The sequence below is a fragment of the Nansenia antarctica genome, assembly GCF_963989245.1.
Source record: "Nansenia antarctica genome assembly, chromosome: 1".
In the NCBI taxonomy this organism is placed as follows: Eukaryota; Metazoa; Chordata; class Actinopteri; order Argentiniformes; family Microstomatidae; genus Nansenia; species Nansenia antarctica.
In genome coordinates, this window is record NC_137674.1 from 85,220,800 (window position 1) to 85,240,240 (window position 19,441).

Sequence of the window (19,441 nt, forward strand, 5' to 3'; positions counted from 1 at the left end):
AGTTGTGTGTGCGGTATGTGGATGAGTAGAGATGGGTTTCGAGTTGTGATTTATTTGGGGGAATATGTTATACAACAATCCGAATTGATTTATGAAGGACTGCATCTCAGAAGCACGGAGAGAAGATGACATTGAGGTAAGGTTGTTGTTGTGAACACGCCTGTTTAAGCATCATCTCACCTAGCTAGCTAGTGTTAGCATTATTGCAGCATTATTACACTTAATCAATGTTCATCGTTATGTTCACTAACAGTTGTGTCAACATACACAGACTAGCACTGAGATGGAAGATAATCGTATGCTGTGTGTGTTTAATCCTTGTTATTATCCCATGATGTGTTTCACCTGATTTTGATAGCTTATAAATGTATAGCTGAGGTTGGTGTACTGTTGCCATGCTGGCTGTCATTGATGCAGGGCTGGATTCAAGCAATGAACTATAATATAACAACTACTATTTGTTTTCTATAAAGATTGAAATGGCAACAACACATTAACAACAGTGTAGTAAGATGAAACCTAGGGCTAGGCCTAGACTAGATAGGGTTAGCCTATCACAGTTGTACTAATAAGCTCATTGGGTGCTCATAAGTTACATTAATGCATACTGCTACATATACTAACTAGGCTAATGAATAGGAAAGGCCATTAACCTGAGTAAATATCCCAGAATGTTTCCCTTAATGAGTGTATACGAGCATTTAAGTCATGCTTTATGTAAACATGCATTAAAGTTATCTATGGCTAGTTAGAGTGGTGATTTGTGTAATTAACTATCAAGCTAAAAGCTCGGCCTATAATTGTACTTATATTACAAGAGAGTGTTGACTCTCATTCATTCTTTTCTCCCATTTTACTTTCAGATAAGTAATCCAACACCAGTGGCAAGGGCACTTGTGATATTATAATCACAAACGACAAGTAGATAACATGGACTTATAGTAGGCCTACATGTACTATTAGCTTAGCTGCATATGATCGATCAACATACTGTATACATCAAGCCCTGTATCTTGTCGCTGTGTGTATTTTATACCATCACTAGTTAATTCACACGCACACACCCTCGAGATTCACATGCATGTACACTTGGATGGCCACCCTCACATAAACAGAGCTGACCATGTCACTGGCAGAGCAGTCCCAGAAGTGGTTCCCTACTCACGTCCAAGCCACCGTTCTCCAAGCGACTGATTTACAACCCAAGGGTAAGAATGGCACCAACGACGCCTACACCATCATCCAGCTGGGGAAGGAGAAGTACTCGACGTCTGTGGCGGAGAAGACACTCAACCCCGTCTGGCGAGAGGAAGCCTCGTTTGAACTGCCTGGGTTACTCCTGGAGGGCAACCCAGAGATCTATGAACTCTGTCTCATCGTTATGCACCGGTCGCTGGTGGGGATGGATAAGTTCCTGGGTCAGAGGTCAATCAATCTCAACGAGATCTTCGACAATAAGGAGCGGAGGAAAACTGAGTAAGTGTCATGCACAGATTTCTTCTTTATCTTGATCATGTTTTTCCACAATCAAACCACTCAATATTCAAACGAGCCTGGGAGAATTAGGCCTAGGCTTAATAATCCTAGATCATATGATTTGGCCAGTCCACCATAGTTTTTGTAACAGGGCTGGAAAGGACAACATGAAGGGAACATGAGCTAGAACAGTACAGTTGTGGGGTGGCCTTCTGTTTAAAGCCCATCAGTTTGCCCGTGTGCTTAACTGATATTAATTGAACTCAAGAATTCAAGGTTGGCAGATCAGCGGTTCGAGCCCCGGCTGCCTACATGTCGAAGTGTCCTCGGGCAAGACACTGAACCCCAAATTGCTCCCAATGAGCGGGCCGGCGCCTTGCATGGTAGCTTGCCGCCATTGGTGTGTGAATGGGTGAATGAGAGGCCGTTGTAAAGTCCTTTGGAATAAGGCCGCTATACAAGTCAGTCCATTTATATCCATATTTCTGATGGGGAATCAGTGAAACGTGGCTTGACGTCTGATGCTGAGCTTGTGCTGATGAAGGTCATGAAGGTGCTGGTGTCATACAGAACTATGAAGCCTTTGGCCTAATCACAAACGATGACCTTTTTTGTGTTCAGCTCTCCACTTGCTAAACAGCTCTCCCCCTCCCCTTCCCATGTGTCCCCAGCATCACTACTCAATCTTTTCAGTTTGTAAAGCGTCTTTGAGTGTCTAGAAAAGCGCTATATAAGTCTAATGTATTATTATTATTATTATTATTATTATTATTAAACAATATGTTGGGTATTTGTAGAATAGAGACCCAATGTGAGAGGCTAGACTGACTTTTCAACGGACACTTTCAGTAGCTTGGACCTAATGAAGGATCACTTTCTCCATCACTGCCTTGGTATCAGATGGTCTGTTGATGTTGAACAACGAAGCAAGTAGCAGCCTACCTATTTAACAATAGATAATACTAGACTACCGTTTCAGGTGTAGTTAAGTTGACAGTGGGTGAACTGGTCCAGTGAGGACAGCAGTGAAGGTGCTACCAGATGGGTGTTAGCCTGTGTTAAGTGAATGTGGAGGAGCTGGTCAGACATGTATGTTGAGTTAGTAATTCAGATTACACTTCACTACACTACCCAATCCAGTGGCACCACATTTGTAGAGTTAAGCACTATTCGCAGGGGACTAGTATTATGTGGTGACGTCCGTCATTTAGAACCCCCCCCCCTTGGATGTCTGTTTTGTGTGGCACATTCGCGCGGGATAAGCGATAATATGATGTCATGGCTCTGTGTAACATACGCTTCATGAACAACAAGCGCAACAGGCCATTGGTTAGTTCTCCAACACGCACCAAAGGGGTGATTCACGCTGGACTTTTTTGTAAATGTACGCCAGAGACTGAAGACCCATCTCTTCAGGTTACACCTTAACTGCTCCTCCTGAGACATCTACTACCCCCCCAGCACTGTGTCTCCTGAGACATCTACTACCCCCCCAGCACTGTGTCTCCTGAGACATCTACTACCCCCCAGTACTGTGTCTCCTGAGACATCTACTACCCCCCAGCACTGTGTCTCCTGAGACATCTACTACCCCCCAGTACTGTGTCTCCTGAGACATCTACTACCCCCCAGCACTGTGTCTCCTGAGACATCTACTACCCCCCAGCACTGTGTCTCCTGAGACATCTACTACCCCCCAGCACTGTGTCTCCTGAGACATCTACTACCCCCCAGCACTGTGTCTCCTAAGAGTTCTACTGCCCCCCCCTGTACTGTCTCTCCGTGCTTCCATCACGACGACTGGTGGATAGATGACTCACTTGCTTAGTCAGATGTATCGATTGTGAGTCACTTTGGAATAAGGCGTCTGCTAAATGCCAAACATGTAATGTTTTGCGTTGGAAATGTTTAGCTACATACATTTTTTACAGACATGGCCGATTTGCACGGGCTTAAGAACACAGACAAGCTCCGTAATTATTACAAATGACCAGAGGTCACCAGATAGCCTAATACTAGTCCCGTGCCAATAGGGCTTTAGTGCTACTTCTTCTGTCTGTGTGATATCTAATGTAGCCTACAACCTGAATGAATGAATGGTCTTTATTGTCATTGCTATAGTACAGGTACCAAACAACGAAATTTGGGAGGGGTGGCTCCCCTGGTGCTAGGAAAGGGGGGAAAAAAAAAAAAAAAAACGGAGGGAAAGGAGCTGGAAAGGAGCTGGTTTACATAAATAAAGGCTATGTACACTATCCACTATACTGTACAGATAAAACGACTAGGGTTGTCATATTGCACATAGTGTTATTGCACATTCATTCTGTTGTTACCACGGCTAGGCCATGGCTGCATTTACGAGGAAGAACATGAACCAGACCTGGTGTTAATTATCCATCGGTAACCTACATTTTATCATGCAAACACATCAGCGCGCTTCCTCCTCCCCCGCTAGTAGGAAAGAAACGGGATACGTCATAATCAACGTTAATAGCTGTCCTGTGTTTATTTAGGGTGCTGGAGTTGACACCCCTTCAGGGTTTGTAGCTTGGAGCACCTTGTGAAACCTCCTGTACCACACAGATGACACTCTGAGTGAGCCCTACACTGTACTGGACCTCTACACCACCATACCATACTGCAGCATTCCCACTGCAGCTGTGTACCCATATGTCTTTAGCTGTGTGTATATCCACAATGTCTTTAGCTGTCTATATCCCCAATGTCTGTAGCTGTCTATATCCCCAATGTCTGTAGCTGTCTATATCCCCAATGGCTGTAGCTGTCTATATCCCCAATGTCTGTAGCTGTCTATATCCGCAATGTCTGTAGCTGTCTATATCCGCAATGTCTGTAGCTGTCTATATCCGCAATGTCTGTAGCTGTCTATATCCCCAATGTCTGTAGCTGTCTATATCCGCAATGTCTGTAGCTGTCTATATCCGCAATGTCTGTAGCTGTCTATATCCCCAATGTCTGTAGCTGTCTATATCCCCAATGTCTGTAGCTGTCTATATCCGCAATATCTCTAGCTGTGTACCTATCCACAATGTCTAGCTGTGTGTATCCACAATATTTAGCTGTGTATATCCACAATGTTTTTGAACTGGCACATTGTGAGAGCAGAGAATCCAACATTCTCACTAGCCTGTATGGCCTGGTTGGCCTGCCTGGTTGTAGGCTACTGCCTGGTTGTCCTGCCTGGTTGTCCTGCCTGGTTGTCCTGCCTGGTTGTCCTGCCTGGTTGTCCTGCCTGGTTGTACTGCCTGGTTGTACTGCCTGGTTGTCCTGCCTGGTTGTCCTGCCTGGTTTACTGCCTGGTTTACTGCCTGGTTTACTCCCTGGTTGTACTTCCTGGTTGTCCTGCCTGGTGCCTGGTTGTCCTGCCTGGTTGTCCTGCCTGGTTGTCCTGCCTAGTTGGCCTGCCTGGTTGTACGGCCTGGTTGTCCTGCCTGGTCGTCCTGCCTGGTTGTCCTGCCTGGTTGGCCTGCCTGGTTGTCCTGCCTGGTTGTCCTGCCTGGTTGTCCTGCCTGGTTGTCCTGCCTGGTTGTCCTGCCTGGTTGTACTTAGGGATGCTCCGATCTGGATTTTTGGGGCCGATACCGATCACCGATTTTTTTTCCTCAAGATCAACCGATACCGATACCGATACCGATTTTAAAAAAAATACATAACTGTAGGCCTACTGACTGGATAGCCTACATATTTTTTGCTTTTTAGACAAAAGTTTTGATCCATTAGGCACCAAGCAAACGCAGACCCATTTTTATGGCATAGTAAAAGTCTGGCCTATCACCCAGTTAGGGCCTGAAGCCCAAGTCAGTCGATATGGCTGTATAAAAGACATCATAAACGTGGCCTTCATGGTTTACATACTGTTACGTCCTCCTATGTTTTCTGTTCAGTTATCTGTCTTCCCCAGAAAAAAAAAAAAAAAAAAGATCGGTTTTTGCGATCGGCCATTTTTGACGATCACCGATCGAGTCATTTGGAGTGAAATCGGCCGATTTAAATCGGTGGCCGATAAATCGGAGCATCCCTAGTTGTACTGCCTGGTTGTCCTGCCTGATTGTCCTGCCTGGTTGTCCTGCCTGGTCGTGCTGCCTGGTCGTGCTGCCTGGTTGGCCTGCCTGGTTGTCCTGCCTGGTTGGCCTGCCTGGTTGTACGGCCTGGTTGTACGGCCTGGTTGGCCTGCCTGGTTGTACGGCCTGGTTGTGCTGCCTGCACCATTGCCTTCGTAATCGCGTGTCATAGAAGTTCTGAACAAGGGAGGGATTTGTGCAAATGTCACCCTTTTCTCTCTCACCCTTTTCTCTCTCACCCCTTTCTCTCTCTCTCTCTCCCTTTCTCTCTCTCTCTCCCTTTCTCCCTCACAGCGACGGCATCAATCACATTACTTCCAGCAGAGAAAGCAAAGAGGTTAAACAAACAGCAGTAGGCTGGCTGGAGAACGGCCTGGACACACCACCGTATTATTCAACATTCTTTTCCAGATTCAGACCATCACAGTTAGCAGGGAATTATGCTTATCCCCCCCCCCCCCCCTTCTGTAATATGCATTCTTTGGAAGACGAAAGCTTCAAATTAGCTGTGTATAGTGGTCTGTGTGAAGTTAAATCACGGAGCCCCCTTGTAGACATTTTACCTAATTTAATGAGTTGTAACAACAGCCATTGTTGTTTGTTTTCATGACGTTTTCATGACATACAGCTTGTTTTAATACAGGTTGTTTTAAATATCCATGGAAATGATCATTTGGGCAGATGTTAAGCATTTTGAAAACAAGTAGCCTATACAGTGTTTAGAATCTGCCATTGACTCTTGAATTATGTCACGTTAAGTCGAATAGGCCTCTGGAACTCCGCAACGCAGTGATCCGCAACGCCCCTACCCTGGACACCTTCAAATCAGCCCTCAAAACTCATCTGTTCACCAAGGCCTTTGGCCCCTAGTTTAGTTTTGTCACTGTCGCTGTCTCTGTGTTTTTTCTGTTCTGTCTGTCTGACTTTCTGTCTGTAAAATCTGTAAAGCGTCCTTGGGTTTGTGAAAGGCGCTATATAAAACCACGTTATTATTATTATTATTATTATTATTATTATTATTTTACAGATGTGTAATAATCATTCCCTTTTCTGTTCTCTCTCTAGCTGGTATTCCTTGGATTCGAATAGGCCTCAGTGTTTCCTCCAGGATTTTTCACATTAGTGGCGGAGTAAAAACGCGCACTGGCGCTCAAAACAAAGACGTGGTTTCACCAAAAACTAGAGGCAGTGGTGTAGTCTAGGTGATACGCAGGACTACGCCGCATACCCACTAGGAAAGACCAAGGATCTCCATATACCCACTTAAACATGTGTGAGGATACGTAACAGCGTTTTGTGACAGAACTTTCACTTTCATTCATAAAATTCACCCCGTCTGTGTTACGAAGCACTTGACTTTTGGACCATTGGGACTGACTATAGCTATACCATCAAAGGGGGAAGATGCGACATGAAATATGTCAAAATGCAGCACTATCATGCACAGATCAGCCATATAACATGTCATGTTAGATATATATAGAAAGGAGCGCAGATTTATTTTTATGGCGTTCGGAAATGAACGATATGAGGCTGGGAGGGAAGAATCACAGTATACCCACTAGAAAAAACCACACTACACCACTGACTAGAGGGTGGCAACAATTATAATTTCTTAAATAGCGGTTAAGTCATTAAAGCCGAGCAGGTGATTTTATATAGAAGGTGATCAAATACCAATATATCCTACAGCTACAGCGGAACATGCGGAACGCGCATTACACACACACACACACACACACAGAAAGATCAATACGAAGTAGGCCGACATGAGAGTACACGCACAAAACCGGCTAACGTGACTCATTAACTGTTTACAGAAGTAAAATCACAGTGTGACAGTCAGATGGAGCATTCGGTAAACAACAACAGCAAGGTAATGCTATCAATGATGAAACCAACTTTTACCTTTGAGGACACCAACATGAGCCGTGTTTACCCGTACCTCCGCCGTTCGGTAACTCAGTTTCGGATCGCTCATAGCCACTGCTAGCTTCAGCAATGTTTGAAGTGTCTGGGACATATTTTTTCTTGAAAAATCCATCCATCTGTCGCTGTTTTCGTTTAATTTTTCGAAGTTATTTAACGTGATATCTTATTTGTGCACCTAGCTAGCTAGATTAGCTTTTTGTATCTTTTAGATGGTTCACATTTAGACCAATCAGGAGTAGCCCTTGTGTCACGTCGTCAACTGAATGTTTAATGTCATTAATCTGATTTTGGATCAGCGGTTAGAGAGAGATGGGCGTGGATTTAGGTGCACTTTTAGTCAACATCCATTATAGCGCTGATCTAGGATCAGATATATTTTAATCAGCTAAAATGTTCAGAGGTGGATTATTTTTTTTATTTTTTGGGGGGGAGAAATCGTGCACTTAGTGGACTGAATCAATTAGTGGCGGAGGAAATTCATTCGTGGCGGCCCGCCACCAATAAATGCATATAGAGGAAACACTGGGCCTTGTTTACAGATGTTTAATAATCCTTCCCTTCTCTGTCCTCTCTCTAGCTGGTATTCCTTGGACTCCCGGCAGGGGAAGAAGAGGAAAGAGAGAGGCAGGATCCAGGTGAGCATCCAGTTCATGAGGAACAACATGACCGCCAGCATGTTCGACCTCTCCATGAAGGACAAGCCCCGCTCGCCCTTCTCCAAGCTCAAGGACAAGATGAAGGGCCGCAACAAGCACGACTTCTCCGACACCTCCTCGGCCATCCTGCCCCGCTCAGCCGCGTGTGACTCTGAGCCCCCCCACCACCACCGCCAGCCCTCCACCAACCCCCCCCCAGAGACGGCGGAGGCCCAGCCTGAGGCCAAGGCTAAGAGACCCCTCCTGGCCGGCTCCCACAAGCTCTCTGCCGCCCACTCCATGTCGGACCTCATCGGGACTCACTTCAGACCCAAACTGGACTCCATGAACTCCATAGAGGAGAGCGGTGAGGATCTCAAGGATTAGGCCTGATGTTTTTAGCATTTTTACAGTGCATAGCACAGATGAGTTGTGGGGCGGCTGTGTCTCAGGAGGTAGAGCCGCCGTCTAATGATCGCAAGGTTGGCAGATTGGCGGTTCCAGCCCCGGCTGGCCACATGTCGAGGTGTCCTTGGGCAAGACACTGAACCCCAAATTGCTCCCAGTGAGCGGGCCGGCACCTCGCATGGTAGCTTGCCGCCATTGGTGTGTGAATGTGTGTGTGAATGGGTGAATGAGAGGCCGTTGGAAAGCGCTTTGGATAAAGGCGCTATATAAGTGCAGTCCATTTACCATCCATTTGCTCACTATTTCACGATCTTAATCGAACGAAGGGACGTTTTTCTGTTTTATCTGTATCTGTTGCGTTGATGAATGAAATGTTGATTTCTCATCTAGCGTTTTGCATGAATAAATAAAATTAGATTAGATTAGATTCAGCTTCATTGTCATCGCAGAGTACAAGTACTATACAACGAAATGCAGTTTAGCTTCCAACCAGAAGTGCAAATAGTGATATAAGGGCATGATATAAATAGAACAAGAATGGTAGTGATAGGTGACTATGCAATATACAGTATCATATGTGCAGAGGTAGTATTGGAAACATCAATATAGATGCCTTGTAGTCCACCCTGCTCGTTGTCATTGTCTCTATGCTCTGTTATGGTTTAACGTGTTGCTGTGTGTGTGTGTGTGTGTGTGTGTGTGTGTGTGTTGCTGTGTGTGTGTGTCTGTGTCTGTGTCTGTGTCTGTGTGTGTGTGTGTGTGTGTGTGTGTGTGTGTGTGTCCTCAGGGAGTGTGTCCTCCCCTCACAGACGGTCCCAGAGCGAGGTCCCGGGCTATCAGGACGGGGAGGCTCACGGTGACCCCTTCACTGATATCGGCGACACCCTGCCCCAGAAGTACGCCACCCTCCCTCGCAACCGCAACCCGTTCGACGGGGGGGGCGGGGGGGAGCAGCAGGGGGGGCAGCTGTGGGAGCGGGAGGAGCGCAAGGAGAAGAAGGAGAAGGTCAGCCTCCTGGAACGTGTGACCGGGAAGAAGGAGGGACGCAACAAGACCAGCAACCGGGGGCGGTCAGGCAGCTCTGGGGACCTGCGCACCCCCAACCCCTTCAGCAGTGAGACCAACCCCTTCAGCTCCAACTTCAAAACAAGGTAGTTGAACCTTTTGTTTGTTAGATAGATAGATAGACTTTATTTGTCATTGTTACAGTACAGGTACCAAACAACGAAATTTAGGAGGGGGGGCTCCCCTGGTGTTTAAGAAAGGAAAAAGAAACACATTTTGGAAAAAGCAAGATAAAGAGCTGGTTTACATCAATAGAGGCTATGTACACAATCCACTGTACTATACTGCACAGATAGTCAACTAGGGTTGTCATATTGCACAAGAAAGTATTTTTTTCACATTTTTTTTAAAGTGTCACAGTTTGCAGGCTTGAAAATGTACATGTTTGTGCCTCAGCACTAGCTGCCATTACAATCCGTCCGGACTTGTCCTGGGCCCAGAACTTAGGCCTTTTCTGTGTTCAGGGCCTTGACGGCCCTGTGGTAGAAGCAGTTCTTCAGTCTGTTTGTCTTAGCGGCCGGGGTCCTGTACCTCCTGTTCGAGGGCAGCTTGACAAAGTGTTCGTGCCCAGGGTGGGTCGGGTCCTTGGAGATCTTGGAGGCCCTCCTGAGACAGCGTGTTTCGTACAGCTTCTCCAGAGAGGGGAGGGTGGCGCCGGTGATCCCCTGTGCTGTTCTCACGACTCTCTGTAGATCGTTTCTCTCCGCTGCCGTGCAGCTGTGGTACCAGTTGGAGATGCCGAAGGTGAGGATGCTCTCCACTGCGCCGTGGTAGAAGGCCACCAGCATCTCCTGCTTGCTGTGTTGTTTCTTGAGGCATCTCAGGGTGTATAGCCGCTGTTGTGCCCTCTTGATGGTGCCTTTAGTGTTGTCCTTCCAGGCCAGGTCATCCCGTATGATGTGTCCCAGGAAACGGAGGTTTGAGACCATCTCTACGCTCTCTCCGTCGATGAGCAGGGGCAGGATCTCGGACTTTTTCCTCCTGTAGTCTACGATGAGTTCCTGGGTCTTTGACTTGTTTAGCAGCAGGTTGTTTACCTTGCACAGCTTGCTCAATTGCTCTACCTCATCCCTGTACGCCGCCTCGTCCCCCCCCGAGATACATCCCACCACGGTGGTGTCGTCTGCAAACTTTACGATGTAGTTGCTGGGGTGGATGGGGGTGAAGTCGTGGGTGTAGAGGTTGTAGAGGATGGGGCTTAGCACGCAGCCCTGGGGTGACCCAGTGCTGAGGCTGAGGGCTGTGGAGGTGTGGGGGCCCACCCGCACCCTCTGGGGGCGGTTGGTCAGGAAGTCCTTGATCCACGCACATATAGAGTGTGATAGACCCAGGTCTAGTAGTTTGGTCACTAGCCTGTCTGGAAGGATGGTGTTAAAGGCGGAGCTGAAGTCCACGAAGAGCAGTCTCGCGTAGCTGTTTCCCCTCTCCAGGTGGGATAGAGTGGCGTGGAGAGTCGTCGCTATGGCGTCCTCTGTGGACCTGTGGGCTCTGTAGGCGAACTGGTATGGATCCAGGTTGGGCGGGAGGCGTGTGAGTATGTGTATGTGTTGTTGCATCCACACCTGTTTGGTGGATCAAAAAAAAGCCAGATCCATGTTTAGTTGGGTTTTCACCGAACCCACTCACTTTCAGTTTTTTGTTTTGTTAAGTTATTTTTTTCTGAGTGGGGCAGTCCCACTCATATTTCTCTTTTTTATTGACAGAGACAGTAGAGATTATTGACAGGAAGGATGGGAGAGAGAGAGAGAGAGAAGGGATGACATGCAGGATATGTCCGCGGCCGGAATTGAACCCGGAAACCCTGCGGTTACGTGGTCGACGCTTAACCCGCTATGCCACCTAAGCACCCCTCACTTTCTGTTTCATGTGTTGAACTGAGCAGTGTCTTGGTAATTTGGTCCTTAAAGTTCGTATTTCTCAGACTGGAAGGTGTCTTTAGAGAAACTGGGTTTTAAACAGGGCCACCTGAGCAGCGGTAATGAGATCTGCAGCAGAGATAGACCAGAGATAGACACCTCAATTAACCACTTATCTCTCTATAGGTGTGAGGTCATCATCTCTACAGCTGCCTCTGCCTAGCAGCAGCTCAGTGGTCCTTTAGGTCTGAGGCAGATTAAACCACATCAGGGTTGAAACCATACTAGTTATTAATAATATAACCCCCTCCTCACCCACAACATGATTTTATGGATTTTGTAGTTTGTGTAATAAATCATGTGACTGTCTGTTCTGCAGTGACAAGAAGCCGGCCAGTAATGATGACATCACCTACGGCCAACGGACGAGAGACAACTACAACAAGAAGACTGTAAGAGAGACGTTATCTATATATCTATATTATATATGTATATATCTCTCTCTATTATCTATATCTCTCTATCTCTATATATATATCTCTATCTATCTATATCTATATCTCTATATCTATATATATCTTATTACTATATCTATATATATATATTATCTCTATATCTCTGTCTTATTACTATATCTATATATCTTATTACTATATCTATCTCTCTATATATATATATATTCTATATCTATATATCTATATTATATCTCTATATTATATATACTATATCTGATCTATATATCTCTATATCTATATCTATATCTTATGACTATATCTATATCTCTATATCGCTATCTTATTCCAAGCAGATTAAACAGGTGAATGATTATAGTTTTATCTCAAAATATGTCTTATATCTTATTTTTTAGAGAGAACGATATAACCACTAAATAACAACTAAACTACCGTGTGTTTGTTGTATTTGTGAGTTCCAGAACACCACAAACACTTTTAATTGAGTGATCTCATCTGACATGTCAGCTCGTGATGCTGATCTCTGAGGCAGGGATGTGTTCTACACTCCTGCGTGAGCGTCACTTAACTAATTAACAGCTGACGATAACGGACATCATCTCTGATCTGCTTATGATCACAAACCTTGTGAAGTTTGGGTCTGAAAAGGCTGCAGATGTAGTAATGTACTGTACTGGTACCCTTAATTGGAGCACTTGGTTGAGAAGGTATTAAGATGTCATTAGTTTAAGGAAAGGCTTAGATTTGTTACCTTATCTTTTCTTTTCTTTTTAACAAAAAGCACATAATCATAAAGTGTTCATATCTATATCTAATTTCAAACCGTGTGAAGTTTGGGTCTGTACAGGCTGTAGATGTATTCATGTATTGTACTGGTACCCTTAATTGGAGCGCTTGGTTGAGAAGGTATTAAGATTTTGTTAGTTTAAGGAAAGGCTTAGATTTGTTACCTTAGTTTTGTCTTTTTCTTTCTCACAAAAAGCACATAATCTTAAAACGTTCACGTTCACAGTGTATAAATGTCACACTACCTCCGCCTGGCCGCTACAGCAGAACCAGTATTTACATGGTAAGAGCATCGGCCAAAAGTGATGTCTAAATGAGAAGCAGGATGCTGATAATGGCTTTCCTCACCTCCCTCCGTAGGTGTTGAGGGTTGTCTCGGGCCACATGTGCCCCTGTGTGTGTGTACACCGCTGTGGAGTCCAGCGAAAAATGGCAGTTCCATTTCCTCTGCTTTCAGGCCTCCTAATTAAGGAGAGAAGGGGGGAGGGAGGATAAGTGAGAGATTTCAAAGGAGTGAGCTTTTAGATTCTCAAAGCAGAGCTCATTAGAAACAGTAATGAGACAAGTGGGGAATGCCAAGTGGCGAGCCTTATCTCCTCTCTCACTACCGTTTGGAGAGAAACGGTCATCACCACGTTGCTAGTTCATGGTCATTTCCGTGTCCCTGTCACCAGCTACAGTACCACAGCTCTTGATTCTTATATTCATGGTTGTAGCGTAGCTTTTTTTTTTTTCATACATGAACATCATTGCTCATATTGTTTTAAACCGAGCTGGTTTGGTAACCGATACATCTAAGCTAAGTGAATCTTGACACGACGCCTTTCCTTTGGACTCGTAAGCTCTCCTGTTCCCTCTCATACAACCGCATACACACCATTTCTCTTTCTCTCACTATACTTTGTCTGCAGAAATATCGTTCAATACCCATCGGCAACATGCTTAGTTGTTCTTTGTCTCAACCATTAATGGAGGTAATTGAACCCTGCCAGGCTAGTTTGCGTCCCTTAAGCATCTCATATTATGAGCTGATAGAACAGCCCGTAAACACGGTATGTTCCTGTTCCTGCACTCGGTCTTCACATTGTTAGACGCTGCACAGAGCTTCAGTGAATCGAGGCATGGGAGGAGAGGAGAGGGAGGCTGATAAGTAAGGTATTTTAAACAGGGTGATTGCTTTGCTGCTGTATCTGCTTGGGGGCGGATGTCCAGCTCTGGAGCGATAACGTGGTACCTCATTAAAAACGATTACAGCTCCTCTCGCCCCCCCCCCCCCCCCCCCTGTAATGAGATGGGCACAGACTGTGATGCGGGCGGGCAGTCCGTGGCAATCTGTTCGTCCTCTAAAGAACAAACCGACATTTTTGGGGTTGTGTCTTTGTTTCTGTGTCTATTAGGCTTGACCTTTTTTTAAATTCCGGAAATGTGCACTCAGTTGCTTCCCCAGGGAACAGAAATTCCTGTTTTTTATCTTTATTACTGTTATCAGAAGGGTTTAATCTTAATATGCAGCTCTTGTCTACCAGCTGGTCAAGGCCTCTGACGGGGTGTGTAGGGAGGCGGATTTGTGCCTGAAGATTTAAAGAGGGAATCGGAGCTAAACTTTCTTTTCTTTTTTTCTTTTTCATTCTGGGAAGCATCACATGTATTTTACTGCTACAGGGTTCCAGAACCATCCGTCCTTCTGTGATATTATGACTAACGCTATGAGACGGTAACCGATCTAACACGTCAGATGCAAAGGCTTTGTCAGTGCTAACAAACCTAGCGTAGAGGCTTTTTACATCTTATCACGTGCACTCAATTAGTCTTGATTGCTATCAGGGAACAACAGATAAACACGTGCGGTAATGACGCTGTTTTTGTGACATTATTCCAACACCTCTAATTAGTCAGTTAGTCTATCTACCACAATATGAGGGAAACCATCACCTTGGCTTTAGATCATATCTTACAGCAGACTTGGCTTTCTCCTTTTATTTATTTCATCAGTTTCCTTCTAGAACATATCCTCTAGTTTTTTTTCTTCCATTGACAATGATGATGTTATTAACCCTCTCATGTATCAACAAGCAGTTACGTCTACAAGAAATAGGGTCTAACACACTTGTATAGAGATATCTGAGTTCCTAGTTAGTCGTGCTATCAAGGTTGAGCTAATTGAAAGGGACTGTGTGAGTTTAACTCACCAACTGCCAGAGAGTTCCAGAACACTCACCACCTAGAGTGTTTTATGTGGTGTTTTACCTAGCAACAACACTTTGATTGGCTACAAAACAAAGCATCATAATTTATGCATTTCTGTTGGTCAGTTTGCGTTCCAGCCGTGCCGATATCCAGGATATACGCACGCCTAAATAGAATGTTGACACATCTTTTCATATTACTCCGCGTTTGTATAATATTACCGTTATCGAAGTTACATTCTTACCGTTGCTTAGCAACCGATAAACAACAATAAAAGTTTGTCTTGTCTTTCTTTTGTGAAATATTGATAGATAAACTTGGTAACCATTGCATAAAAGCATTATGGAACTTGAAGCCGTGGGATATCGTGGATATATATGCCTATAACCGATATACCCCGGCTTCTCGTTCCATAACACTTAAATAAGAGGGTTCCCGCACTGGTCTTAAAAAGCCTTAAAGTCTAAAATCCAGCAATCCAATTTACAAGGCCCAAAATGTCAGTTATTCGGTCTAAAAATGAGGTGCTAGGTCTTAAAAATGAGATCCTGCAAGCAAATCAGCCCGTCCACATCTATTTATGAATGAATGAATGAATGGTCTTTATTGTCATTGATATAGTACAGGTACCATACAACGACATTTGGGAGGGGGGGCTCCCCTGGTGCTAGGAAAAAAACTAAAAACAAGAAGGGAAAAGAGCTGGTTTACATAAATAAAGGCTATGTACACTATCCACTATACTATACTATACAAATAAAACACTGTGCTGTACTCTATGCTATGCTATACCTATTCTAACATTTCCTATCTCTGAACCTTATGTACCCGAGGGTTGTCATATTGCACATAGTGTTATTGCACATTCATTTAAAGTGTCGCAGTTTGCAGGTTTGAAATGTTCACAGTTGTGTTTCAGTATTGCACTTGATTACAATCTAGTAGCTGCCATCAAATTGTCTAGATTGTCCAGGGCCGAGAACCTAGGTCTTTGCTGTGTTCAGGGCCTGAATGGCCCTGGGGTAGAAGCTGAGCTTCAGTCTATTTGTCCTTGCGAACATGGTCCTGAACCGCCTGTCCGAGGGCAGCCGAACAAAGTGTTCGTTCCCAGGGTGGGATGGGTCTCTGGAGATCTTGGAGGCCTTCCTGAGGCAGCGTGTGTTGTACAGCCTTCCAGAGAGGGGAGGGGGGCGCCGGTGATCTTCTGGGCCGATCTCACGACTCTCTGTAGCGCATTCCTCTCTGCGGCTGTGCAGCTGGAGAACCACATGCAGATGCAGTAGGTGAGGATGCTCTCCACTGTGCAGCGGTGGAAGGTCACAAGCAGCTCCTGTCTGAGGTGGTATTTCCTGAGGACTCTCAGGAAGTAGAGCCGCTGTTGTGCCTTCTTGATGATGGCTGCTGTGTTGGTCTTCCAGGACAGGTCATCCTGTATGTGCACTCCCAGGAATCGGAGGGTTGAGACTCTCTCCACGCTCCCTCCATCGACGAGCAGGGGCTGGACCTCAGATTTTTTCCTCCTGAAGTCCACGATGATTTCCTGGGTCTTTGACTGGTTCAGCAGCAGGTTGTTAACCTTGCACAGCTTGCCCAGCTGCTCCACCTCATCCCTGTACGCCGCCTCGTCCCCCCCCGAGATGCAGCCCACCACGGTGGTGTCATCTGCAAACTTTACGATGGAGTTGCTGGGGTGGACGGGGGTGAAGTCGTAGGTGTAGAGTAGGGATGCTCCGATTTATCGGCCACCGATTTAAATCGGCCGATTTCACTCCAAATGACTCGATCGGTGATCGGCAAAAATGGCCGATCGCAAAAACCGATCTTTTTTTATTTTTTTTATTTTCTTTTTTCTTTTTCTGGGGAAGACAGATAACTGAACAGAAAACATAGGAGGATGTAACAGTATGTAAACCATGAAGGCCACGTTTATGATGTCTTTTATACAGCCATATCACTGACTTGGGCTTCAGGCCCTAACTGGGTGATAGGCCAGACTTTTACTATGCCATAAAAATGGGTCTGCGTTTGCTTGGTGCCTAATGGATCAAAACTTTTGTCTAAAAAGCAAAAAATATGTAGGCTATCCAGTCAGTAGGCCTACAGTTATGTATTTAAAAAAAAAATCGGTATCGGTATCGGTTGATCTTGAGGAAAAATATCGGTGATCGGTATCGGCCCCAAAAATCCAGATCGGAGCATCCCTAGTGTAGAGGTTGTAGAGGATGGGGCTTAGCACGCAGCCCTGGGGGGACCCAGTGCTGAGTCTGAGGGCTGTGGAGGTGTGGGAGCCCACCCGCACCCTCTGGGGGCGGTCAGACAGGAAGTCCTTGATCCATGCACAGATAGAGTGTGATAGTCCCAGGTCTAGTAGTTTGGTCACTAGCCTGTCTGGAAGGATGGTGTTGAAGGCAGAGCTGAAGTCCACAAAGAGCAGTCTCGCGTAGCTGTTCCCCCTCTCCAGGTGGGATAGAGTGGAGTGGAGAGTCGTCGCGATTAGGGGTGGGCATCGACGATCGATAATTGATCGATAAGGATCTTGGTCGATCACAAAATAAAACATTTGGTCGATCACAAAAACAAAACAAAAAAATAAAAATTTTGTTGTGATCGACCAAATGTTTTATTTTGTGATCGACCAAGATCCTTATCGATCAATTATCGATAAATTATCGATCGTCGATGCCCACCCCTAGTCGCGATGGCGTCCTCTGTGGACCTGTGGGCTCTGTAGGCGAACTGGTATGGATCCAGGTTGGGCGGGAGGCGTGTGACTATGTGGGCCCGGACTAGTTTCTCGAAGCACTTCATGATGATTGGTGTGAGTGCCACCGGGCGGTAGTCGTTTAGGCAGCTCACCGTGCTTTTCTTCGGGACTGGGATGATAGTTGAGGTTTTCAGGCAGGGTGGGATGGTGGCCTGGGACAGGGACTGGTTGAAGATGTTGGTGAAGACCCCGGCCAGCTGGTCGGCGCAGTCCCTCAGCACCCGTCCCAGGACGCCATCTGGCCCTGAGGCTTTTCTGGGGTCCACCGCCTTCAGCACGCGTCTCACTTCATGCTCTGTGAGGGTGAGGCTGCTGAGAGCTGGAGAGAGTGGTGTTTGTGTTGTGGTTACCTCCGTTCGCCCCTCGTCGAACCGGGCGTAGAAGGAGTTCAGCTTTTCCGCCAGCAGGGGGTCGTCCTCCGCGGCTGTGAGCCTGTTGGCTCTGAAGTTTGTCATGTGCTGAACCCCCTGCCACACCCGCCTGGAGTCGTTGCTCAGGAAGCATTCCTCAATCTTCTCTCTATGGTCTGCCTTGGCCTCCCGGATGCCACGCTTTAGGTTAGCCCTGGTGGTGCTGTACAGCCGTGCGTCCTTCGCTGAGAAGGCGTTGTCCCTCTCCTTGAGCAGTTTTTGGACCTTCACAGTCATCCACGGCTTCGTGTTGGGGTAGACGTTTGTCCACGGTGGCTGAGTTGGTGCAGTTCACTATGTGGTTCGGAACCGACGACGTGAACTGTTCCAGGTCCTCATGCTCATATTCCTGCCATGAGGTGTCATTCAGGCAGATCTGCAGTGGAGCGGACCCTGCTGGCCAGGTTCTGACAGTCTTAGTGGTGATGGGAGCACTTTTCCTCATGGGAGTGTAGGCTGGGATCAGGAGGATTGACACGTGGTCAGACATGCCTAGATGAGCTAGCGGTCTAGCCTTGTAAGCAAGCTTGATGTTGGTGTATACCTTGTCCAGTGTTTTTTCTCCTCTTGTTGCACATTTACGCAGAAATTAAGCTGGAACCAAAAAAATGCCAATTCGCTTCCTTTTTTGTCTGTCTGGCAGTGAAATCCCTAATTTCATCACCTCGAGGATGACAAAAAACTATCATATGGTGTCGTGAATAGGTCTAAAATTCTATTCAAAGAGGTCTAAAAAAAGGTCTAAAAAGGTCTTAGATTCTACTTGTTGAAACTTGTAGGAACCCTGAAATAAACATCCACCACAGATGCTGAAATAAAAAAACAAAAGGTTGAGCTAACTCATGTGTGTTTCCCCCCCCCTGGCAGGAGTCGAAGCAGAAGCAGAAGCAGGCGAGCGTGTCCTCCTACAGCGGCCTCTCCTTCGAGGAGGTGGTGCACGAGCTCATCAAGCAGAAGGAGGTGGTGAAAAAGAAGGACGCCCACATCCGTGAGCTGGAAGACTACATCGATAACCTGCTGGTGCGCGTCATGGAGGAGACGCCGAGCATCCTACGAACACCCTACGAGCCCAAGAGGAAAGCGGGGAAGATCTCCAAAAAGTAGAGAAGATCGTCACGGGTTAGAGCAGTGAAGTAGGGTTTTTGTGTGACAGTGATAACCCATATAAAACAGTGATTTATGATGAAGTAATTTACAAATGTAGTGTGGGGGTGTATATACTGTAGCAAGTTGAAGAAGATGGTGATCTTGACCAAATGCCGAATCTTTACAAAAAACAGTTTTAATCTTATCATGCACTGTATATTTGTACAGGTTTTTTTCTATGTGTTCATTTGAGTTTATACCAGTTTATTCCCCAACAAACG

The 19,441-nt window shown here is 45.9% G+C and overlaps 1 protein-coding gene across 1 annotated transcript; it reads left to right on the plus strand.

Moving 5' to 3' along the window:
* Positions 1 to 1,123: 1,123 nt before the first annotated feature.
* Positions 1,124 to 19,178, plus strand: rab11fip2 (RAB11 family interacting protein 2 (class I); the record flags this gene model as incomplete). The annotated part of the gene is made up of 5 exons (XM_080526685.1): positions 1,124 to 1,476; positions 8,068 to 8,492; positions 9,321 to 9,684; positions 11,834 to 11,906; positions 18,942 to 19,178. 5 exons carry the CDS (start codon positions 1,124 to 1,126, stop codon positions 19,176 to 19,178), a joined length of 1,452 nt encoding a protein of 483 aa, XP_080382811.1.
* Between the last annotated feature and the right edge of the window lie 263 nt (positions 19,179 to 19,441).